General features: G+C 42.1%; 1 protein-coding gene across 1 annotated transcript in view; it reads right to left on the bottom strand.

Moving 5' to 3' along the window:
- LOC113029560 (NACHT, LRR and PYD domains-containing protein 3-like) overlaps positions 1 to 26658 on the bottom strand; it is a 37644-nt gene that overhangs the window by 2283 nt on the left and 8703 nt on the right. Inside the window, exons 3-9 of the mRNA XM_026180471.1 lie at positions 22911 to 24711; positions 22638 to 22811; positions 22120 to 22293; positions 20506 to 20679; positions 12081 to 12248; positions 7560 to 7727; positions 137 to 313 (exon numbers count right to left, since the gene is read on the bottom strand). Coding sequence (XP_026036256.1) covers positions 137 to 313; positions 7560 to 7727; positions 12081 to 12248; positions 20506 to 20679; positions 22120 to 22293; positions 22638 to 22811; positions 22911 to 24711 — 2836 coding nt within the window. The remainder of the gene's footprint in view (positions 1 to 136; positions 314 to 7559; positions 7728 to 12080; positions 12249 to 20505; positions 20680 to 22119; positions 22294 to 22637; positions 22812 to 22910; positions 24712 to 26658) is intronic.

Raw genomic sequence — 26658 nt, 5'->3', positions numbered from 1 at the left:
ATTATTTCTTTAGCTATTTTTGCATTCTGTCATCCGACCTTGCACCTCTAATATATAATCTAAGAGAATTATTATAACATGAGCTTTGTGTCACCACAGTCTTTATATCATAAGTTTAAAAAATGACTTGTCTGACCTCAGAATCTCCAGTCTACAGTGCCGACTCTCCAGAAAACCACAGAGCTGCTTCACTCCTGAATCCTGCAGGTCGTTGTTGTGACTCAGGTCCAGTTCTCTCAGATAGGAGGGGTTGGACTTCAGAGCTGAGCCCAAAGGAGTACAGCTAATCTCTGACAAACAGCAGCCCATCAATCTGAATTAAGGAAATTATATTGCAGAATGACAAAGACATTTAATATAGGACTAATATAGGACATCCAAAAGCATTTCCATTCATTTCATTTTCATTCTTTGTAATCCCTCTGTGTATCCCCAGGTTAGTTTGTTATCTAGGTTTAGGTTTCTGTTATTATGCTTCCCCCATGTCCCTTCTTGTATTGTCAGTTTTGTCTCTGTTTTTCACTTTCTTTTTGTGTGTCGAGGTTGTGTCTCTGCAATCTGTACTTTCAGCCTTATTTTGTCAGTGTCTTGTGTTAAGTTTCTGTTTTATTGTTTTGTAGTACTGAGTTTAATTATACTTTTTCTGGCCTTGTTGTCTCTCTCTGGTTCCATGTTTAGTCAAAATCAGTGTCTGTTTCCCCTTTCCTTGTGTATATCATCTGTTTTCTGTTTTATTCTGATAGCCACTTGTCCTGCATGCATCATGATCATTTTTGCTTCCCCTGTTTCCTCTCCTGTTTATATTGTCTGTATCTCTAGCTGTGCATTGTCGTGATCTCCCTTATTTCGCCAGCTGTGTGTCCTGTTAGTGTCCAGTGTAGTTTCATTGCTAATATTTCTCAGTGTATGTTTACTTCAGTTCTTTGTATTTTAGTTGCCTGTGACTGTAGTAATAAAGCTGTTTCAAGAACTCAGGCGGTCAGCACTCTGTACAGGCCAGTCAAATTGTTCCACACCAAACTCACTTATCCATATCTTTATGTGTCTTCGTTTCTGCACTGGTGAGCAGTCATGTTGGAGCAGAAAGGGCCATCACCAAACTTTTCCCAAAAATTTGGGAGCATAACATTGTCATTGCTTCTTAATTCAGATAAAACTGAGGTTATTGTACTCGGCCCTGAAAATCTTAGAAATATGGTATCTAACCAGATTCTTACTCTGGATGGCATTACCTTGGCCTCCAGTAACACTGTTAGGTACCTTGGAGTCATTTTTGACCAGGATATGTCCTTCAATGCACATATTAAACAAATATGTAAGACTGCTTTCTTCCATTTGTGCAACATCTCTAAAATTAGAAATATCCTGTCTCAGAGTGACGCTGAAAAACTAGTTCATGCATTTATTACTTCCAGGCTGGACGACTGTAATTCATTATTATCAGGATGTCCAAAAAACTCACTGAAAAGCCTTCAGCTAATCCAAAATGCTTCAACAAGAGTCCTGACAGGGACTAGAAAGAGAGAGCACATTTCTCCTGTTTTGGCTTCCCTTCATTGGCTTCCTGTTAAATCCAGAATTGAATTCAAATTCATGCTCCTCACATACAAGGCCTTAAATAATCAGGCCCCATCTTATCTTAATGACCTTGTAGTACCATATCACCCTATTAGAGCACTTCACTCTCGCTCTGCAGGCCTACTTGTTGTTCCTAGAGTATTTAAAAGTAGAATGGGAGGCAGAACCTTCAGTTTTCAGGCCCCTCTTCTGTGGAACCAGCTTCCAGTTTGGATTCAGGAGACAGACACTATCTCTACTTTTAAGATTAGGCTTCAAACTTTCCTTTTTGCTAAAGCATATAGTTAGGGCTGGACCAGGTGACCCTGAATCCTCCCTTAGTTATGCTGCAATAGATGTAGGCTGCCGGGGGATTCCCATGATGCATTGAGTTTTTCCTTTCCAGTCACCTTTCTCACTCACTATATATTAATAGACCTCTCTGCATTGAATCATATCTGTTATTAACCTCTGTCTCTCTTCCACAGCATGTCTTTATCCTGTCTTCCTTCTCTCTCCCCAACTGGTCGCAGCAGATGGCCACCCCTCCCCGAGCTTGGTTCTGCCGGATGTTTCTTCCTGTTAAAAGGGAGTTTTTCCTTCGCACTGTCGCCAATGTGCTTGCTCATAGGGGGTCATATGATTGTTGGGTTTTTCTCTGTATTTATGAAGTGCCTTGAGGCGACTTTTGTTGTTATTTGGTGCTATATAAATAAAATTGAATTGAATTGAATTGAATTGAATTCAATGTCTTGTTATGCTGAAGCATTAAGAGTTCCTTTCACTGAAACAAGGGGAACAATCTCAACTCCTGAAAAACCACTAACCCCACTCTGACTTCATTTGCTGCCATGTTCAATCACTTCCACTTTGTCTTGATGCATGCTCAATCATCTACGTAAGGAAATCCCAAAGAATTGATTCTGTTCATCTGGGCATAGCCTTTTTAGTGACCATTTCACCATCTTACAATGCTGTAACTTCAGCAATTCTCAACTGTCTGTGAATGGTACTCATGGCTAGTGATCCATGGACATGACAATTTAAATGCTAATCATCATGAAACTGACCTCACAGCTCATTGTTCATTCAGTGGTTCTAGTTTGTCATTATGCAAATGTACTGTTTATACAGGGAGTGCAGAATTATTTAAAAAAAAAAAAAAAAAAAAAAAAAAACAGAAAAAACAAATTTCCCACGTGTGGGACTAATAAAGGTTATCTTATCTTATCTTATCTTATTAGGCAAATGAGTATTTTTGTCATGGTCCTGGGCCATGTTGGCCCAGTATTCTTGGTTCCTTGTATTTTCACTCCTTATTTAGGCCATGTTTTCTGAGGTGTCCTGTTGTGGTGTTCCCTTTGTGACTCTTACCCCCTTTGTGCCCCTCTGTGTATTTATGAGCTCTCGTCTCTCTTTGTGTTTAGTCCATGTTTCCCCCAGCCTGTTATGTCTGTGTTCTCCCCGTGCTCTCTCTCCTCCTGTCTGAACCTCTGTGTACTTCCTGTTTTACTTTGACAGTCTCTCGTCAGTATGCGTCATGTTGTGTTCACTCCTGCCCTGTCTCGTTATGTTTATCAGTGTCACCTGTGTTCCCCACCTGTGTGTAATCTCCCTGTGTTCTCTGAGTGTATTTAAGTTGTGTCTTCTGTCATGGTAGTTGCTGGTTCGTCTGTGTTGTTTCCCCTCGGTCTCCCTGCGTCTTCCCGTATGTATTTCCCCGGACCTCCCTGCATCCTCGTTTCTGGTTTGTGTTATTAGTTCTACCCAGTTTAGGTTTTCCTGTTTCATGGTACCCACACCGTTGCTGTTTGTATTTTCGGTTGTCAAATAAACACTCATCTGCACCAGAGCTGCCGCATTTTGGGTCCTATTTCAACTCCACACGGCTTGCCCCGCAAACCGTGACAATTTTGTCCACATCCTCTTCATGCATGTTGTCTTACTCCAAGCTGTATAGGCTCGAAAGCCTACTACCAATTAAGCATATTAGGTGATGTGCATCTCTGTAATGAGAAGGGGTGTGGTCTAATGACATCAACACCCTATATCAGGTGTGCATAATTATTAGGCAACATCCTTTCCTTTGGCAAAATGAAGGACTTGAGAGGCTCAGAAAAGTCAAGAATAGTGAGTTATCTTGCAGAGGGATGCAGCAGTCTCAAAATTGCAACGCTTCTGAAGCGTGATCATCGAACAATCAAGCGTTTCATTCAAAATAGTCAACAGGGTCGCAAGAAGTTTGTGGAAAAACCAAGGCACAAAATAACTGCCCATGAACTGAGAAAAGTCAAGCGTGCAGCTGCCAAGATGCCACTTGCCACCAGTTTGGCCATATTTCAGAGCTGCAACATCACTGGAGTGCCCAAGAGCACAAGGTGTGCAATACTCAGAGACATGGCCAAGGTAAGAAAGGCTGAAAGACGACCACCACTGAACAAGACACACAAGCTGAAACGTCAAGACTGGGCCAAGAAATATCTCAAGACTGGTTTTTCTAAGGTTTTATGGACTGATGAAATGAGAGTGAGTCTTGATGGGCCAGATGGATGGGCCCGTGGCTGGATTGGTAAAGGGCAGAGAGCTCCAGTCCGACTCAGACGCCAGCAAGGTGGAGGTGGAGTACTGGTTTGGGCTGGTATCATCAAAGATGAGCTTGTGGGGCCTTTTCGGGTTGAGGATGGAGTCAAGCTCAACTCCCAGTCCTACTGCCAGTTTCTGGAAGACACCTTCTTCAAGCAGTGGTACAGGAAGAAGTCTGCATCCTTCAAGAAAAACATTATTTTCATGCAGGACAATGCTCCATCACATGTGTCCAAGTACTCCACAGCGTGGCTGGCAAGAAAGGGTATAAAAGAAGAAAAACTAATGACATGGCCACCTTGTTCACCTGATCTGAACCCCATTGAGAACCTGTGGTCCATCATCAAATGTGAGATTTACAAGGAGGGAAAACAGTACACCTCTCTGAACAGTGTCTGGGAGGCTGTGGTTGCTGCTGCACGCAGTGTTGATGGTGAACAGATCAAAACACTGACAGAATCCATGGATGGCAGGCTTTTGAGTGTCCTTGCAAAGAAAGGTGGCTATATTGGTCGCTGATTTGTTTTTGTTTTGTTTTTGAATGTCAGAAATGTATATTTGTGAATGTGGAGATGTTATATTGGTTACACTGGTAAAAATAAATAATTGAAATGGGTATATATTTGTTTTTTGTTAAGTTGCCTAATAATTATGCACAGTAATAGTCACCTGCACACACAGATATCCCCCTAAAATAGCTAAAACTAAAAACAAACTAAAAACTACTTCCAAAAACATTCAGCTTTGATATTAATGAGTTTTTTGGGTTCATTGAGAACATGGTTGTTGTTCAATAATAAAATTATTCCTCAAAAATACAACTTGCCTAATAATTCTGCACCCCCTGTAAGGTTGGAAACCTGCAGTCAGCTGAGACTGAAGAAGTCACTTGGATGAGTGACGAAATGCTTCTTCCACTGAAAATCCTATGTCCAGATAAACAGAATCAATTTTTAGCACTTTCACTTTGCTATAAGCAACCCATTCTGTAACAAATGTTTACAAAAGCAGTCTTCATGTCTAGGTGTTTGATTTTGTACACCTGGGGAACTGGAGGTGATTGGAACACCTGAATTCAATTATTTGGATGGGCTGAATATTGTTAGCAGTATATTGCACGTCATACCACCTTTCTGGTGGTATGACTCTGAAGCTGTTATCTCAACAGATAGCTGCAAAGGAAATTTCACTAGCAACAGATTGCACTACATTAAAAATTATTTGTAAATGTTTTTTATAATTTTTTTTTTAAATTACGCTTCCTCCAGAAGTAGAGACTACAATAGTCTTTCCTCAATGAGTCAATGACACACTTCCAGTCCAGTCTATTAATAAGGTGAACACCCAGGTATATGAAGCCCTCCACCATATTTACCATTTCTCCAAGGTTAGAAATGGTGTTCAACTCAGGCTTGGGCCTCCAAAAATATCTCACCATGTCTTTTTCTTCTTGGCTTGGCTTGGCGTCCACTTCTCTATTCAGTTTTCACAAATGATCTGCCGTATGTCTTGGATAAATCTCATCTTGTAATGTATGCTGATGATTCCACCATGTTTTATTCAGCCAGTGGCAACTCTGAATTGACCAACGTATTGCAACAAGATTTGCTGAACGTGTTTTACTGGCTAAGTAAAATTAACATGATTTTAAACATCTAAAATCTATGTTAATAGGAAGTAGAGTACGCTTAGTCACAACTAACCCACAACTAAATCTTTCCATAGCTGGAATGGTAAATGGCCTGTATTTATATAGCGCTTTACTAGTCCCTAAGGACCCCAAAGCGCTTTACATATCCAGTCATCCACCCATTCACACACACACATTCACACACTGGTGATGGCAAGCCACATTGTAGCCACAGCCACCCTGGGGCGCACTGACAGAGGCCAGGCTGCCGGACACTGGCGCCACCGGGCCCTCTGACCACCACCAGTAGGCAACAGGTGAAGTGTCTTGCCCAAGGACACAACGACTGAGACTGCCCAAGCCGGGGCTCGAACCGGCAACCTTCCAATTACAAGGCGAACCCCCAACTCTTGAGCCACAATCACCCCAATGGTACTAGAACAGGTGACCCAGATTAAATTACTTGGTGTTACTATAAACCACCACCTTTCATGGTCTCAGCACATTGACTGTGTTATTAAGAAAATGGGACAGTGCATAGCTATGGCTAGGAAATGCTCCTTTTATATTACTTTTTCAATTATGAAAGGTGTCATTAATGCACTAGTATTATCTCATCTAGAGTACTGTTCAATCATTTGGTCAGCAGCTAATAAGACAGATCTGATCAGACTTCAGTTAGTCAAGAACAAGGCAGCCAGATTAGTGTTAAGGTGTTCAAACTATAGAAATATCTATAACTTTCTTTGCTTTCAAATAAGCTAAATTATACTATGGCTTACTCGTATTTTTTAAGAAAGCAATACTTTTAAAGACACCATATTTTTTTTCTGCTCAGTTGCAGTATCCAGATGAAATACATAATCATAGTACATGATTTTCAACAAAACACAATTTGGTAACTCCTCAACTTAAAAGTTGAGAAAGTAAACTGCCATCGGTCAAGAGAGGTAGCCCTCTGGAGCCTAAGACTGGCCAAGCCGAGTTTAAAAAAAAAAAAAAAAAGTAATGACGTAAGATGTTAAGGTAACAAGTGTGCAATAGAGGGCAGATGGGGCAGAGTTCATCAATATTGAGACAAAACAGGATGTTTTCCAGAGTAATGGTATCTTCTCCTGGCTCAAACTAAGATTGAAGATGTGCTGTAAAAATGGACCTTCCATGACCTTCCAAGCTATATAGTTTGTCTTCCATATTTCCAACTATATCCATCACATACTGTGTATGCTACCATTGTATATAGTGTATTATCTTACTTTTTTCATTGATTGTACTTAATTGTATTTTTGTATTTCCTTCATATATCTGTACCTGAGCTGAGGTGAGTTTGGATGGGTCCTAGACTTAAGGTGTTAAACACATTGGCTCTATTTAGGTTTCCCACGGTTTAATAGTTCTTGTTCTGTGATCTTTTTCATTCCTGACCACACATCTTTCGTTTTCCCTGATCTTGTTTTCTGCCTGTTTTTGTAAATAATGTACCACTTTATAATATACCTCCTGTCCCTATAATGGTTTTCTCTTTTTCTTTTTATTGGCTTTACCTACAATGGCCATAATACTATCAGAAATACTTCAGAGATTAACCAATAAAAAAAATGCCCTGGTCTGAATTCTTCCTGACAAAAAAAGAAGGTAAGTCAGAGTAAATTATCACTTCGAAGACTTCTCTTATATTAGGGTTTTAAATGTTTAGCTTTTGGACTGAAACGGTCAAAATACTATGGTTTAGTATCATATCAGTCTTCTGTCAGTTTAGTGCCAGCACAACAAAAACACAGTTTCTGACCTCAGAGTCTCCAGTCTACATTGCCGACTCTCCAGAAAACCACACAACTGTTTCATTCCCGAATCCTGCAGCTTGTTCCCTCTCAGGTCCAGATGTTTAAGATGGGAAGGGTTAGACTTCAGAGCTGCAAACAGGCAGCTGATCTCTGACAAACTGCAGCTCCTCAATCTGAATAAAGCATAGGAAGTATTATCTGTTTAGAGATGAAAAAGATCCAGAATGTAGAAGTTGAACACAGAAGCTGAAAATTAAAATTCTAAATGAAGTATAACAAATACCAAAATATAAACAGAACAATGAGTGAAACAAATTAATGACTGTATACTTCTGTTTCACTAAATATGGAAATATTAAGATGATGTTCCTATGAGATATATATGTAAGTATGTGTATATAAAAATAAAGGCGTTGAAATTTCAACTATGCATGGATTTAAACATGCAAAAGTTTGGGCAACCTTGTAATGGTCATTATTTTCCTGTATAAATCACTGGTTGTTACAATAAAAAATGTCAGTTAAATATATCATATAGGAGACACACACAGTGATATTTGAGAAGTGAAATGAAGTTTATTGGATTTACAGAAAACGTGCAAAAATTGTTTAAACAAAATCAGGCAGGTGCATAAATTTGGGCACCACAAAAAAAGAAATGAAATCAATATTTAGTAGATCCACCTTTACAGAAATTACAGCCTCTAAACGCTTCCTGTGGGTTCCAATGAGAGTCTGGATTGTGGTTGAAGGTATTTTGGACCATTCCTCTTTACAAAATATCTCTAGTTCATTCAGGTTTGATGGCTTCCGAGCATGGACAGCTCTCTTTAACTCACACCACAGATTTTCAATAATATTCAGGTCTGGGGACTGAGATGGCCATTCCAGAACGTTGTACCTGTTCCTCTGCATGAATGCCTTAGTGGATTTAGAGCAGTGTTTCGGGTCATTGTCTTGTTGAAAGATGCATTGGCCTCCAGAAACTGCTGATGCTGAGTGGAATCCATGTGTCCCTCAACTTTTACAAGATTCCCAGTCCCTGCACTGGCCACACAGCCCCACAGCATGATGGAACCACCACCATATTTTTCTGTAGGTAGCGGGTGTTTTTCTTGGAATGCTGTGTTCTTTTTCCTCCATGCATAACGCCCCTTGTTATGCCCAAATAACTCAATTTAATTACATCAGTCCACAGCACCTTATTCCAGAATGAAGCTGGCTTGTCCAAATTTGCTTTAGCATACCTCAAGCGGCTCTGTTTGTGCTGTGGGTGGAGAAAAGGCTTCCTTTGCATCACTCTCACATACAGCATCTCCTTGTGTAAAGTGCGCCGAATGGTTGAACGATGCACAGTGACTCCATCTGCTGTAACATGATGTTGTAGGTCTTTGGTGCTGGTCTGTGGGTTGACTCTGACTGGTCTCACCATTCGTCGCTTCTGTCTATCCAAGATTTTTCTTGGTCTGCCACTTTGAGCCGTAACTTGAACTGAGTCTGTGGTCTTCCATTTTCTCAGTATGTTCCTAACTGTGGATACAGACAGTTTAAATCTCTGAGACAGCTTTCTGTATCCTTCCCCTAAACCATGATGGTGAACAATCTCTGTCTTCAGGTCATTTGACAGTTGTTTTGAGACCCTCATGTTGCTACTCTTCAGAGAATATTAAAAGAGGAGGGAAACTTACAATTGACCACCTTAAATACTCTTTCTCATTAATGGATTCACCTGTGTATGTAGGTCAGGGGTCACTGAGCTTACCGAGCCAATTTGAGTTCCGATAATTAGTTCTAAAAGTTTTGAAATCAATAAAATGACAACAGTGCCCAAATTTATGCACCTGCCTGATTTTGTTTAAACAATTATTACACACTTTCTGTAAATCCAATAAACTTCATTTCACTTCTCAAATATCACTGTGTGTCTCCTATATGATATATTTAACTGACATTTTTTATTGTAACAACCAACGATTTATACACGGAAATAATGACTATTAACAAGGTTGTCCAAACTTTTGCATCCCACTGTATATATACACCCTTTTGTGAATCGCTACCTCATTGTGGTGCATGGATTTGTGTGTCCCAGGGATCCCAGTGGGTAAGTTGTCTGTGTTGTCAAGGGCTTTGCCCTCCTGATAGGGTCTCCCATTGGTCCTGGTGAGACTAGTGACTGAGACATGGAATGTCACTTCTCTGCTGGGGAGGGAGCCTGAGCTACTGCGTGAGGTTGAGAGGTACCAACTAGATATAGTTGTGCTCACCTCAATGCACAGCTTGGGCTCCAAAACCAGACACCTGGCTAGACTCAGTCTGGAGTAGATCTTGGTGAGAGGCATCGGGCTGGGGGTGGCTATTCTAGTTTCCCCTTTGGTTTTTTCCAGTGGATGAGAGTTTTTTTTTCCCTGCACCTTAGGGTCAGGGAATGGGTCCTGAATGCTGTCTGCGCTTATGTGTCAAACCACAGTTCAGAGTGCCCAACCTTCTTGGAGTCCCTGGGTGGGGTGCTTAAGGCTACTTAACCTTGGGACTCTGTTGCCTTTCTGGGACACTTCAATGCTCATGTAGGCAATGACAGTGAGACCTGGAGGGGTGTGACTGGGAGGAACGGCCTGACAGATCTGAACCCAAGCAGTGTTCTGTTACTGGACTTCTGCGCAAACCACAGTTTGTCCATGACAAACACCATGTTTGAACATAATGGTGTCCATAAGAAAGTAAGTTAAGTTTATTTATTAAGCCCTTCTCACAGACAAGCAGTCACAAAGCGCTGTGCAGAAAGTTTAAAATAAACAGTACAATCAATCGATCTTATACACAATGTAAAAGGTTAAATGTAAGTTAAATAATGTGAAGAATATAAAATACGTAGATCAACAAAATGCTTGTTTGAACAGTAAAGTTTTTAACTGATTTTTAAAAGAATCCACAGTCAACCATATGTAATTGTGGTGGTAGACTGTTCCACAGCCTTGGTGCAACAGACTGAAAGGCTCTGTCCCCTTTCGTCTTCAGTCGTGTACGGGGAACAACCAACAGACTCTGAGTCTATGAGCGGAGACGATGAGCAGCAGTGTATTTTATATGAAGCTTGGATAAATAATCTGGGGCCTGGCCATGTAATGCTCTGTATGATAAAACAAGAATTTTAAAACAAATTCTAAACACTATTGGAAGCCAATGTAAAGAATATAAGATGGGAGTAATGTTAGCACGCTTCCTAGAACGAGTTGGTAGACTGGCTGCTGCATTTTGTATTGCCTGGAGGAGAGAGAAATGTGATTTATCCAAGCTGGTAAACAGGGAATTACAGTAAACGTGATGACACAAATGCATGGATGAGATTTTTCCAGTTCATCTAAAGAGACCATATGTCACAGTTTAGAGATGTTTCTTAAGTGAAAGAAACAGGAACAAGACAAAGATATTACATGAAAGTCAAGGCCCAGAGAAGAGTCAAATATTACTCCAAGATTCTGAATATTTGACTTGACAGAAGAACTGAAAGAGGCAAGAACCTGATTAATTTTAGAATGTAGCTCAGGAGGAGCTATGATCATGGTCTCAGTCTTGTTCGTGTTTAGAACGAGGTAGTTGCTTGAAAGCCAATCAGAAACCTGCGTTAACCTCTTAAGCCCCAACGCCCCCTGATACGTGGGCAAAAGGCAGGAGATCAGGTGGGCTTGGGGCTTAAGAGGTTAAGCACTGGACCACGGTCCAGTGCACATGGATACCCTAGGCCACAGGTTAGTTATCAATTTTGTTATCATATCATCAGATCTGCTGCCATATGTTCTGGATACTTTGGTGAAGAGAGGCGCTGAGCTGTCAACTGATCAACAGCTTGTGATGAGTTGGATAAGGTAGCGGAGGAGGATGTTGGACAGCTTGGAGTAAATGTATAGTGAAGGTGCACTGGGAACACCTGGCAGAGGCCCCCATCCACGAGATCATTAACTCCCCCTCTGACAGAGATTCAACAGAATTCCAAGGGAAACTGGGTATATAGATCATCAATAAATCATGTTCAGCTCCATTGCTGAAGCTGCTACAACCTCCACACGGAGGTTGGTGCCTGTCATAGTGGTAACCCCTAAATCAGATGGGGGGCACCAGAGGTGAAGGGAGCCATAAGGCTCAAGAAGCAGTCCTATTTGGATTGGTTAGCCTGTGGGACTTTGGAGGGAGCCAATAGGTACCAACAGGCCAAGCAGAACGCAGCTTGGGCAGTCACAGTAACAAAAACTTGGGTCAAGGAGGAGTTCGTGGAGGCCATGGAAAAAAACTTTCAGATTGCCTCAGATAGAATCTGGTGCTCCACCTGCACTGTGTATAGTGCAGGTGGAGCACTGATGACTTCAACTGAGGATATTGTCATACCATGGAAGGAATGCTCCAAATATAGGGGGATCACACATCTCAGCCTCCCTGGGAAAGTCTATGCTGGGGTAGAAAACCCTTTCTCTTACTCAAACTTATGTTATATACTTTCATTTCTGCACAACATAAACAGGGCATCTTACCCCAGTGTTTCCAGTCTACAGTTTCGACCCTCCAGAAAGCCACACAGCTGTTTCACTCCTGAATACTGCAGGTTGTTCTGACTCAGGTACAGCTCTCTCATGTTGGAGGGATTGGACTTCAGTGCTAAGCCCAGACAGCTGATCTCCGATAACCTGCAATTCTCCAGTCTGAATAATAAATGAAAGATTTAAGTTAATTAGTTATGTGCTTGAAATTCTTCAGTGTTTTATAGTTTTCTTGGAGCTGAAAATTCAGATTCAGTTTACAGAAGTCCAGTAAAGTGAAACTTCAAATGGCTGAAGCTTGCAGAATGCCCGCCTTTTTTATCCCATGGCTAACAAGCCGTAAGGACTCTCAGCCATGGGACCTAGAACCTGAAAAACAGGGCAGGAAGAGAGAGAGAGAGAGAGAGAGAGAGAGAGAGAGAGAGAGAGAGAGAGAGAGAGAGAGAGAGAGAGAGAGAGAGAGGGGAGGAAAAAACAGCATTCTCCAACAGGGAGAATCTCCGACCGTAACGCCCTAAAAATCCACCTCTAGTAAAACCAGTGCTCTGTGTGGTTAACTGATGTGCACTGGACAGTGCATCCGCTAATATATTGTCTACCCCTTTTTTATGTCTGATGTCCAAGTTGTATTCCTGAACTAGTAGAGCCCATCTCTAGAAGTAGGAGATTGGATTATTGATGTCATCAGTTCCCTTCTGGAGCCCCCATGGCACTGGCGTCCACCTCCAGGCTGAATGCTCTAATGAAATCTGGGGCGGCCAGCACTGCACAGGAGGGACTTAGCACCATCAAAGATGTGTTGGCACTCAGTGGTCCACTAAAAAGGTTCCTTTGGGCTACAGAGGCGGGTTAGAGGGGCCACCACGGTTGAGAAGTTCCAGCAGAAACACCGATAGTAGCCCACGAGGCCCAGGAACCGCCTAAGTTCCCGCCAGGTGGTAGGAACAGGGTAGTTTACTACCGCCGCCACTTTGGCATTCACAGGGCACACTTAGGGACCGACCCACCAGCAGTCACTCTCCTGTTCTCGGCCAGGATTGGTCCCAAAACTGACTCCCCAAGGATCATTTCCCCCCCCTGCCGGGTGCGGGTGGACATGAAATTGGAAAACCTAAACTGGGCAAAACTAACAAAACAAACCAGAAACGAAGATGCAGGGAGGTCCGGGGAAATACACAGAGAGACACAGGGAGACCGAGGGAAACAACACAGACCAATTAGTTTAGGACGGGTGAACACACACTATAAGTACACATACCAGTAATCAGGGATGGGAAACAGGAGGGAAACACGCCTGGGGGACATAACAGCTGACGAGGTAGGGGAAACGTAAACAGAACACACTGACATAAGACAGAGACTTTCAAAGTAAAACAGGAAACACATACACGTAATGACACAAACTCAGAAATGCAGACCAGACACAGATATACACGGGCAGAAAGAAAAGAACACTAACCGAGGAAGAACAGAACCAAAATTACAATAATAGAAAACACAAAACGCTGGGTCAAAAGGACCCAGGATCATACCGTAAAATCTACAACACCACTCTCCTGACTCCACCTATCAAACAATATTCCTTTTTCCTTGCAAACTCAAGAAAGGTTTGCGTGGGGGGCCTACGGAGGGACCGGAAATGCTTTCTGTAAGCTTCAGGCACTAATTCATATGCTTTGAGAATGGCACTCAGTACCCTATCATACACTAAACTGTCCTTAACGGTGAGAGCCGCACACACCCCCTGCGCCTTACCCACCAGTTTACACTGCCTCAGCAGAGGCCAAACCTCTTTAGGCCAGTGCAAGGCTATGGCAATATGTTCAAATGCATTAAAATATGCCTCTAATTCTGTTTCATTCTTACCCACATCAAATCAAATCAAAATCAAATCAAATCAAATCACTTTTATTGTCACATCACATGTGCAGGCACACTGGCACAGCACATGCGAGTGAAATTCTTGTGTGCGAGCCCCACAAGCAACAGAGATGTGCAAACACAACAACACAAACGAGCAAAATACAAGAATGGCCAACCTGAAACTAATAAATATATGTACAATATATAATAGTGTATGCATTTGTATGCACAAATCCTGGAGGGGCAAGCAAAAAATGAATAAACTTGAAACAGCTGAGCTGAAAAACTAAAAGCATCAGGCTCTCTGAGGCCAAAATAACAAACAAAAACACTCCCCCTTCCTATAAACAAAACACGTGGTATAACTTCCCTCAAGAAAAAAAAAATACAATACCTGACGTCTCTGGCTGTCCACAAAACAGGAGAAAACTTTGGTCAAACAAAAATGGCGGAGAACCCCTACCAGCCTACACTGCTCTCTCTCACTATCACAGTATTCCAAACGTAGAAAGAAAACAGAAGCGCTATACACACACGGCGCTCAGAGCCTCCTATGGCTAACAAGCCATAACGCTACTCAGCTGCGGCACCTGGAACTTCAAAGACAGGAAAAGGGAGAGGGGAGAGAGAGGGAGAGAAAGAAGAAAAGAAAAACACAGCATTCTCAAACAGGGAGAACCTTCTAGCAACCCATGACCGTAACAATTGGCATCCAGTAAAAAGTGACCATTATCCTTTTGGTGTTGACTCTTAACAACTGACCCTTGTCCTGGTCAGACACCAACTAAAGAGAAACACTAACAAATGGAACAGCACTGTCACCTCTTATGTAGCAGGTTTATCAGACAAATTTTCTCCAATAACTATATCCCAGTGGACCTCAGACCCAGCCACACACTCAGACAAAAACTGGTTTATCAAAAGGACAAAACTCCCAAACACAAACTAAACAACGTAGTGTATGCTGTGCAGTGAGGAGTGCTCAGACCTCTTCACTGGAGAAACCAAACAGCCCCTCCATAAACACATAGCACAACAGAAGGGCAACATCGACAGGAAAAGACTAAGCTTAACATTTGAACCTAAAGGATAAAGGTCACTCTTTTGAGGATGCTAATGTTCACATTTTGGACAGAGAAGACAAAGAGTTTGTAAGAGCAGTGAAACAGGATTTATGTGCACTGTGTCTAAAACTCATTGAACAGAGGGAGTGGCTTAAAACTGTCTGCCACATACAATGCAGTTTTGAGATCAAGGTTCAAGGTTCAAGGTTCTTTATTTGTCACATGCATAGTTATACAAGTATAACACACAGTGAAATGTAGCCTGACACGCTCCTCGACAGATCCCTTCCCAGGTGCCTCAATTCCCACTCACATCTTGTGTCACGTGACCTCAATAGGTAATATGATAGGGAGACAACCTCTCACAGTGGTTTCACCCAAAACCTTTAGTGCTAATAACCCATGCTGTTTTTTATACCTTGACTTATGTGATGAGGGGCATGAGAGGGTCTATGAACCACTTAAGGGACAGCTCCCACTGAGGTTTAAATAGATACATGGGACTCCACCATTTTGTTTTACAAGAGAAGCATATGGGACGTGAGGTGAAACGTCTTTGCGAAACTTAAAGGAGCCTAGTCACTCCCTTTCAAGCTCCTTAGGTCTCGATGCATGGTAAGGCGCTTGTCTTGATGCCAGTAGCTTCTATCTTCTCCTTTGGCCAGCTTATTATCCTTGCGGGGTCTCTGATGACTAGCAGGATGTAGGTGTTGAATGTTAATCTTCCTGACCCCTCAGCATTTGCTTTACTCTCTGCAGGTATTTGGTGGTCGTGGTTTTCCTTGCAACCCCTTCATGGATCCTATTTGCCTTTGGGATTCCAAGGTACAAGTAGATGTCCTCAGTGTCTGCTATGTTGCCTTCTAGTAGTGCAGTCCCTTCCATTTTGACTACCTTTCTTCTCTTGGTTACCATCCGACTAAACTTCTCCAGTCCAAATGACATTCCAATATCATTGCTACAGATCCATCCATGTAGAGGAGGTGGCGAATTTTTGATCCATTCTGACGTTAGTATCCACTATTGTTAATGATCTGACTAATGATCTGGGGTTCACATCTACAGGGAGTGCAGAATTATTAGGCAAGTTGTATTTTTGAGGAATAGTTTTATTATTAAACAACAACCATGTTCTCAATGAACCCAAAAAACTCATTAATATCAAAGCTGAATGTTTTTGGAAGTAGTTTTTAGTTTGTTTTTAGTTTTAGCTATTTTAGGGGGATATCTGTGTGTGCAGGTGACTATTACTGTGCATAATTATTAGGCAACTTAACAAAAAACAAATATATACCCATTTCAATTACCGTATTTTCACGACCATAAGACGCACTGTACTAAAAGGCGCAGTCTCAGTTATGTGTGCCATTACTGTATTTAACACACACATAAGGCGCACTGGATTATAGGGCGCATACAAGTACCGTATGCGTATTTAAAAATAAAGCGGGAGCAAACCTGAGTTCGGTACCTTACTCACATTTCTATTACCGGTAATCGTCATCATCAACAACACACAAGCATACAAGTGTGCATATTTAAAAATAAAGCAGGAGCAAAACTGAGTTTGGTACTCACATTTTTATTACCAGTAATCGTCATCATCAACAACACACAAGCATACAAGTGTGCGTATTTAAAAATAAAGCAGGAGCAAAACAAAGTTTGGTACTCACATTTTTATCATCAATCAAACCCATCGAAGTCCTCATCCTCTGTGTCTGAATTGAACAGCTGCGCTAAATCTCCATCAAACATGCCAGGTTCACTTTCTTCACTGTCAGAGTCACTTTCCGTGCCGTGCGGCTCCTCGGAAATGATGCCAGCTTTTGCGAAAGCTCGAACAACAGTGCCAGCAGACATGTTAGCCCAAGCATCTACAATCCATTGGCAAATTGTGGCGTAACTCGCCCGGCGCTGCCTTCCACTCTTGGTGAAACTGTGGTCTCCATCGGTCATCCATCGCTCCCACGCCGCTCGCAGCCTTACTTTGAACGGGCGGTTCACACCGATGCCCAGCGGTTGGAGTTCCTTTGTCAGGCCTCCCGGAATGACAGCAAGCTCACAGTTCATTTGTTTCACTAGTTTTTTCACATCGGCTGTGAGATGGGCACGCATAGAGTCACAGATTAAGAGCGATGGTGATGCGTGGAAAAAACCACCTGGTCTCCTTACATACACCTCCCTCAGCCACTCTTTCATCATTTCCTCATCCATCCAGCCCTTTTCATTTGCCTTAATGATGATTCCTGCTGGAAACTTCTCTTTAGGCAAAGTCTTTCGCTTAAAAATCACCATAGGCGGCAGTTTCTGTCCATTAGCATGGCAGCCAAGCACAACAGTGAAAGAAGACTTTTCATACCCCGTTGTGCGTATCGCTACCGTGCTGGTCCCCTTCTTCTCCACAGTGTGACTCACCGGGATGTCAAAAGTGAGCGGGACCTCGTCCATGTTTGTGATGTGGCTGGGCTGGATGTTTTTGTCGCCGATGTGTTTGCTGCAGTAGGAGCGGAAGATGGCCAGCTTTTCCTTATAATCCGCTGGAAGTTGCTGCGCTACCGTAGTCCTGGTCCGGATGGAAAAATGGCACCGTTTCATAAAACGAAAGCACCAAGACGGACCTCCTTGGAAATGTTCAATGTTCATCTCTTCAGCTAGTGAAACTGTCAGGGTCCTGGGTCTCCTGACCCAGCGTTTTAGTTCTTTGTGATTTTTGTATTATTGTACTTGGTGTGAGTTATTCTATGGTTTCTAGTTTCGATCCCTTGCCATTCTTGTTTCTCTGTGTCCCCTCTGTTCTGTAAGTCTGTGTCTGCATGTTTGAGTTCCCCTCCATGTCTATCGGTTCTTAGAGTCTTCTGCCTTATGGTTTATGTCTCTGTGTTTCTTAGTTGCTGTCTCCACGGTGTCAAGTTTGCGTCTCTGTGTGATCCTTCCTGTTTTACTTTGAAGGTCCGTGACTTATGTGAATGTGTCCTGCTTTGCTTGTCTCGTCAGTTCTAATTTCCCCCAGCTGTGCTCTCCTTCTGTGTCTCATTCTCCTCGTTACTTCCCAGTGTATTTAGACCCTGTGTTTCTCTGAGTCAGTGTTGCGTCGTACCCTCATCAAGCTGTGTGTTTTGCCTCCGTGTTGCCAGTGTTTTGTCTCCAGCTCCAGTTCAGTGTTTCTGCTACAGTGCTTTAGTCCACCAGTGTTTTTGTTTGTCTTTTGGTGAGTTTAGTTTAGTAAGAGGTTTTCCCAGCAATAAAGCTGCGCTTTAAGTTGTACTTCTGTGTCTGAGTCCTGCATTTTGGATCCACCACTCCTGCTTGCCTGCCTGCCACACAGCCAACCATGACAGAAACTGCTTTTAGCCGAATGGTGACCGTCGAAACGCTTCTCCCACTCGTTCTTTGCTCGATGATCCACCGCTCGAGTCTTTCCTCCAACTCGGGCCACCTCGCCTTATGTCCGCGGAAACTCAGCTGCGTTTTCTTGACCTGCCGGAGCTTGTTTTCTGGCTTCCTCCATTTGCGAACCATCGATTCGTTAATCTTAAATTCTCTCGCGGCTGCTCGATTTCCATGTTCCTCCGCATAGCTGATGGCCTTCAGTTTAAACTGTGCTTCATAAGCGTGTGTCTTTGCCATTTTCAGGGTTGTTAAAACAACGATGTTCCACATAATGCACATACCTGTTCTTTTATACAGGTATGTGCGATTGTCCGGTATATACGATCAATGCCCACACTTCACCCTTTAGCGTTCTCATGGTGTTCTCTACTACGTCCTCCTTACAACACACAGGGCGCACTGCGCTATAGGGCGCGCCGTACTTTTTGAAGAAAATCTAAGACTTTTAAGTGCGCCTTATGGTCGTGAAAATACGGTATTTATTTTTACCAGTGAAACCAATATAACATCTCCACATTCACAAATATACATTTCTGACATTCAAAAACAAAACAAAAACAAATCAGCGACCAATATAGCCACCTTTCTTTGCAAGGACACTCAAAAGCCTGCCATCCATGGATTCTGTCAGTGTTTTGATCTGTTCACCATCAACATTGCGTGCAGCAGCAACCACAGCCTCCCAGACACTGTTCAGAGAGGTGTACTGTTTTCCCTCCTTGTAAATCTCACATTTGATGATGGACCACAGGTTCTCAATGGGGTTCAGATCAGGTGAACAAGGTGGCCATGTCATTAGTTTTTCTTCTTTTATACCCTTTCTTGCCAGCCACGCTGTGGAGTACTTGGACACGTGTGATGGAGCATTGTCCTGCATGAAAATAATGTTTTTCTTGAAGGATGCAGACTTCTTCCTGTACCACTGCTTGAAGAAGGTGTCTTCCAGAAACTGGCAGTAGGACTGGGAGTTGAGCTTGACTCCATCCTCAACCCGAAAAGGCCCCACAAGCTCATCTTTGATGATACCAGCCCAAACCAGTACTCCACCTCCACCTTGCTGGCGTCTGAGTCGGACTGGAGCTCTCTGCCCTTTACCAATCCAGCCACGGGCCCATCCATCTGGCCCATCAAGACTCACTCTCATTTCATCAGTCCATAAAACCTTAGAAAAACCAGTCTTGAGATATTTCTTGGCCCAGTCTTGACGTTTCAGCTTGTGTGTCTTGTTCAGTGGTGGTCGTCTTTCAGCCTTTCTTATCTTGGCCATGTCTCTGAGTATTGCACACCTTGTGCTTTTGGGCACTCCAGTGATGTTGCAGCTCTGAAATATGGCCAAACTGGTGGCAAGTGGCATCTTGGCAGCTGCACACTTGACTTTTCTCAGTTCATGGGCAGTTATTTTGTGCCTTGGTTTTTCCACACGCTTCTTGCGACCCTGTTGACTATTTTGAATGAAACGCTTGCTTGTTTGATGATCACGCTTCAGAAGCTTTGCAATTTTGAGACTGCTGCATCCCTCTGCAAGATATCTCACTATTTTTGACATTTCTGAGCCTGTCAAGTCCTTCTTTTGACCCATTTTGCCAAAGGAAAGGACGTTGCCTAATAATTATGCACACCTGATATAGAGTGTTGATGTCATTAGACCACACCCCTTCTCATTAAAGAGATGCACATCACCTAATATGCTTAATTGGTAGTAGGCGTTCGAGCCTATACAGCTTGGAGTAAGACAACATGCATGAAGAGGATGATGTGGACAAAATACTCATTTGCCTAATAATTCTGCACTCCCTGTATGCATGACAACAGTGGGGACAGGGCATCTCCTTGGTAAATACCACACTGGTGACTTATGCATTTCTTTTAAAGTTGGTCTCTAGGGTTGTTTTCTGCATATCGACTAGAAAACAGAAGCATCGCATAAATTAACTAAAATACTGCAAAACCCAAATTGTATAACAGCTTCTTAAACTATTAACAAAGTTTTTTGATTTCCAAAAAAGATTGTAAAAATTTTTTTCTCCTGTAAATTGAACGTCTACACACACACACACAAAACATATTCATCTCAGCACAGGTAATACACAGTGTCTGACCTCAGAGTCTCCAGTCTACAATGTGGACTCTCCAGAAAACCACACAGTTGATTCACTCCTTGATCGTGCAGATTGTTTTTACTCAGGTCCAGCTCCCTCAGATGTGCAGGATTAGACTTCAGAGCTGAGCCCAGAAGAGCACAGCTGATCTCTGACAAGCAGCAGTTCCATAAACTGTATATAAATAAAGATGTTAGTTTATTAAACAACGTTTAATGTTTGAAATCATTTAGTGCTCCATAATCGATCTGTAAAAAATAAAAATGCTGAAGTCTAGCTGTTTTCGAACAAAGGAAATATGATGACTTTACTTGTATTTGAGAAACTCTACTCACTACTCACATTAAGTCAATGTATTTCACAGCATATTGTGTTGGAGTATTTTGGAGTTTTCACTTCTAAGCTCGACTACTGTAATTCATTATTATCAGGATGTCCTAGAAACTCCCTGAAAAGCCTTCAGTTAATCCAAAATGCTTCAGCAAGAGTACTGTAATCCGATTACTTTTTTCAAGTAACAAGTAAAGTAAGGGATTACTATTGAAAAAACGGTAATTAGATTACCGTTACTTTCCCGTAGGAATGCTGCGTTACTGCGTTACTAAAACCGTGATTTTTTGCGAGAATGTCTCATGACAGTGACGTAAGCGAGTGCGACGTTCGTGACAACAGCTGTGTGCAGATCAACAATGGATAATATATCGAGTGCGGGAGAGAGCATGAGCATGCAGCGTTTAAAGCGTGGAAGTACGGACCTTACTTTGAGTTTGATTCCATAAAAAGTGACAAAAACATTAGTGTCTGTTGTGCGTTGGAAGAAAACTTATTTTTACAGTGAAAAAAAAACCCTAAACGTCCAAGCAAGCACCGAGTGCGCTACGACGTAATGGGAAATTCACAGAGAAACTCGTGGATTCTTCCACTGACCGCTGCGGCACACCTGCACCAGGGTAAACCTCCGCCTACCCCACTCCTGCTTTACAGGTGAAAATAGAGCAAAAGGACCGCTAGTCTTTGATTTTATTTATTTTCTGCTGTGTTTTACTTGCATCTAATTGAAAGAGTGAGTTTCCTCAGAGTAGGTGTTTGCTGGCATGCAATTTACTTGGTGAGAACTTGAACACATGATCATGCTAAAATATAATTTTCACATCCCCACATTCAGTAGAAGTTCTAATAAAAGCCATTTGTAGACATGTATTCCAGTTCAGAATGTGAATTCTGTTGCATATAATTTAATTTTTGCTTGATGCATAAAGTTAAAAGATTAAAACTGATAAAACAAGTTTTAAAAAGGGACTTTTCCATTTGATTACATTTTGTATGATGGATTATGCAGAAAAAATAGAATTGGGCTGAAAGATCTATCGCTTTATCACCTCTTCAGGTTGTAAATCGTGTTTTTAAAAAGTAACTAAGTAACTAAGTAATTAATTATTTTTGAAAATAAGTAATCAGTAAAGTAATGGGATTACTTTTTTGGGGAAGTAATCAGTAATTAGTTACTGATTACTTTTTTCAAGTAACTTGACCAACACTGCTGATGACATCTATCAGGTAAAGCATTGTTACATTATATTCATCTCAGTGCTCAGCTAAAACAAGGTGTCTGACCTCAGAGTCTCCAGTCTGCATTTCTGACTCTCCAGAAAACCACAGAGTTTCTCCACTCTTGAATCCCGTAGGTCATTGGAACTCAGCTCCAGCTCTTTCAGATATGAGGAGTTGGACTTCAGAGCTGAGCCCAGAGAATTACAGCTGATTTCTGACAAATTGCAACTCCTTAAACTGAATGAAAAATAGTACACTTAGTTCCACTGACATTAACATGAACCCTCCCTGTGTTGGGTAAATCAAAAGTACTGATTTCTGATGTCTAAATTGTGTGCACATTTTGTGAGTGTGCTTAATATTACATGATTTGTTAGATATAAATTATTCATTTTAAAAATTCATCTGATGAGCAGTAAAAAAAATATCTGTTGCAAATGTTTGTCATGATACATCCATGTATGGACACATATATATGGACTATACACTAAAATTTATGATGTCATGATGGTGTCCTTGACATTGAGCAAGAAAGATGACATGAAAGAAATTACACAAATCTGCAGTGTTTAAGATCTTACCTGAGACTGCCTAAAGTACAGTGTGTACTCATCAGTCCAGAGGAAAGTAGCTTCATCCCTGAATCTGGCAAACTGGTTTCACTCAGGTCAAGCTCTTTTACATTACTGGATGGGGAGCTGAGGATTGTGGCTAGAGCTTCACAGCTTCTCTCTGAGAGGTTACAACCCCTCAGCCTAAGAAAGAAAAGCAATAATATACACAGACTTAGAAATAATTCTTACTTTTTAGGAACTTAACTTAAACTTAAATAAATTATTAATAACTCCACCTACAGCACTTTCTTGGAGGCTTTGGCAACTGGAAGCAGCCTCAGAAGAGCCTCCTCTGAATTTGAGTCAGAGTATTTTTTCAGGTCAAACTCATTCAGATCTTTTTCTGATGACAGTAAGATGAAGACCAGAGCTGACCACTGAGCAGGAGACAGTTTATTTGTGGAGAGACTTCCTGATCTCAGGGACTGTTGGATCTCCTCCACTAGAGAACAATCACTGAGTTCGTTCAGACAGTGGAACAGATTGATGCATTTCTCTGCAGACAGGTTCTCATTGATCTTCTTCTTGATGTACTGGACTATTTCCTGATTATTCTGTGAGATACTTCCTATCTGTGTCAGCAGGCCTTGTGAGGGACTCTCATTGTTCAGCATTGAAAGACCCAGGAGGAAACGGAGGAACAAGTCCAGGTGTCCATTTGGACTCTGTAAGGCCTTCTTCACAGCACTCTTGTAAAACTGTTTAACTGTATGTTTGTTTCTGAAAACTTTAGACAACTGATATGTTTTTTCTTTAAGCAGGTTGACTCCAGAGTTGATGAAGGTCAGATGGACATAAAGAGCAGCCAGAAACTCCTGAACACTCAGATGGGTGAAGAAGAACACCTTGTCCTGGTACAGTCCTCTCTCCTCTTTAAATATGTGTGAGAACATTCCTGAGTACACTGAAGCATCACTGATATCGATGCCACACTCTGTCAGGTCTGATTCATAGAAGATCAGGTTTCCTTTCTGAAGCTGATCAAAGGCAAGTTTTCCCAGATACTCAATCATCTTCTTGATTTCGGGACTCCACCATGAATCTCTGTCAGCTCCGCCATTAGACTTGCCCTTCTTCCCTTTGGCTTGTAGCACCAGGAAGTGGCTGTACATATCAGTTAAAGTCTTGGGTAAATCTCTACCCTCACTGGTTTTCAGGAAATTCTCCAGAACTGCAGCAGTGATCCAGCAGAAGACTGGGATGTGGCACATTGTGTGGAGGCTTTGTGATGTCTCAATGTGGGAGATGATCCTGCCAGCCTGCTCCCTATCTCTGAATCTCTTCCTGAAGTACTCCTCCTTTTGTGGGTCAGTAAACCCTCTGATCTCTGTCACCATACAAACACAGTCAGAAGGGATCTGATTGGCTGCTGCAGGTCTTGTGGTTATCCATAGGTGAGCAGAGGGAAGCAATTTCCCCCTGATGAGGTTGGTCAGTAGCACATTCACTGAGGTGGACTCAGTAACATCAGTCAGGATTTTAGTTTTGTTGAAGTCCAGAGGAAGTCGACACTCATCCAGACCATCAAAGATGAACACAACCTTGAAGTCTTCAAAGCTGCAGATTCCTGCTTCTTTGGTTTCAGTAAAGAAGTGATGAACAAGTTCCACCAAGCTGAACTTTTCCTCTTTCAGCACATTCAACTCTCTGAAAGTGAATGGAAACATGAACTGGATGTCCTGGTTTGTTTTTCCTTCAGCCCAGTCCAGAGTGAACTTGTGTGCTAAGACTGTTTTCCCAATGCCAGCCACTCCCATTGTCAGCACTGTTCTGATTGGTTCATCTCTTCCAGGTGAGGCTCTAAAGATGGCTTCCTGTCTAATTGTTGCTTCTGGTCTGTCTAGTTTCCTGGATGCTGTTTCAATCTGAGTGACTTCATGTTTATTACTGACCTCTGCAGTCCCTCCCTCTATGATGTAGAGCTCTGTGTAGATCTGATTCAGAATTGTTTTGTTTCCTGCTTTAGCAATCCCCTCAAACACACACTGTAACCTCTTCTTCAGATTTGACTTGAACTTGTGCTGACATAATCTCTGAATCTCTGAAAGAAGAAAAAAATATTAAATAATAATACTAACTTTATTTATACAGCGCTTTCAAACAAAGTGCTGTACAGCTATTTGAAACTAAAAAGATAAATAAATAAAAGCGATACATATCAATACAAGTAAAAAACACAATACAAGTTAAAAACAGTAAGAATTTAAAAACTAGAAGGCATAGAATCAAGACATGTAAGATAGGGTGAACAAATATGTCTTCAGCTTAGTTTTAAAAACCTCTAAAGAGCATGCCTGTCTACCTAATATCTCAAATCAAATGAGTAGATACTGTACAGAAAATCCATGATCAAGAATCAAGTGTCGTATCACTTAACTTGCCTTTTTCACTCTGCTTTTTCTTTTCATTTCAATTTATTATGATGGCCAAGATTATCAACAGGAAAGTTGTGTCGGGCATGCTGGTACAATTCATCAAGTGTTTATTCACTACCTAGAGTGGTATGTCTGCTAGCCTCTTGACAAAGAGCTGTCTCTTTCCCTCTCTACCTTCTAGATATGCCAGAAAGCCTGAATGACACACCAGAGTGATATACTGCCAAAACTGTTAGTTTTAGCTAGGTCACAGGTCACAGGTATATGACCCTTGACAAAATTTCCCATATGTGGGACTAATAAAGGTTATCTTATCTTATCTTATCTTATCTTATGATTGATTTGGTAACCATATCATCGAATCTGTGGCCACATGTTCTGGACATTCAGGTGAAGAGTAGGAGCTGAGTTATCAACTGATCAACACCTGGAGTTTTGCAAGACACTGCAGTTGCAAGGTAGTTGGTGCCTGTCGTGTGGTAATCCCCAAAATAGATGGTGGACACTGAAGGTGAAGACAGCTATCAAGCTGAAGAAGTCCTGCTGGGCTTGGTTAGCCTGTGGGACTTCAGCAGAGGGTGTGCTCCAGCTACAAGGGAATCACACTTGTCAGACTCTGTGGCAAGGTCTATGTCATTGGATTGGAAAGAGGAGTTCATCCATTAGTGCCTCAGATATGGGAGAAACAATATGGGGTTTTTTCTGGTCATGGAACACTGGACCAGCTCTTTATCCTCTCAATGACATTTGAGGGTGTCTGGGAGTTTTCCCAGCCAATCTACATGTGTATTGTGGACCTGGAGAAGGCATTCAATGACGTCCCTCGAAGTATCCTGTTGGAGGTTCTTTGTGAAAATGTGTTAGAGTTAGGCTAAACTGTGTTGCCAGTTTTTATTGACAGAATTTCTAGACATGCCAGATGGCAGCAGGCTTTGACTTTGATGGGCTCAGAATCTTATCTCTATGTTTTGCAGACGATGTGGTTCTGCTGGCTTGATCAGGTGGTGGTTTCCAGCCTGGTCTTTAGCCAGAAAAAGGTGGAATACTCACTCCAGGTCAGGGACAAGTTGCTGCCCAAAATGAAGGTGTTTAGGTATCTCTGGGTATGGTTGGGGTGCTGTGACCGGTTGGAGTGAGAGAAAGAAGACAGGATAAAGACATGCTGGCGAAGAGAGCTAGAGATTGTCTGTGAAGGTTCTCAGTCATCCAGGTCATCGTAGTCAAAGGAGCTTGCAAAGAAAAGCGTCTGAACTTCTTTAAGTTGCTTGAAGATGTTTCACCTCTCATCCGAGAAGCTTCTTCAGTTCTAAGGTCAAATGGTGGAGAGTCCCAGATATAAACCTAGTGGGAGTAACCCCCCACAGAGGGACAAAAGGACCCCCTGATGATCCTCTAATCGCCTGAGCTAGGGTGTGAAACTGGGTGTGGGTCCAATCAGCCAGAGTTTCGGGTGAGCTGATTGTGAAACCTGGCTCCACCTTATCATGCGAATTCCTGAGGTCAGATGGCCCAGGATCTGAGTGGGCGTTAAGGCGTCTGGGGAGGGAACTCAAAACTGGATTATAGATGGCAGAGAGTTGGTGTCGTAAACCACCGCCTCTCTTCAAAGATGG

Source organism: Astatotilapia calliptera, chromosome 9 (assembly GCF_900246225.1).
Source record: "Astatotilapia calliptera chromosome 9, fAstCal1.2, whole genome shotgun sequence".
NCBI classification, from domain to species: Eukaryota; Metazoa; Chordata; class Actinopteri; order Cichliformes; family Cichlidae; genus Astatotilapia; species Astatotilapia calliptera.
This window is presented reverse-complemented; position numbering and strand designations above follow the sequence as displayed.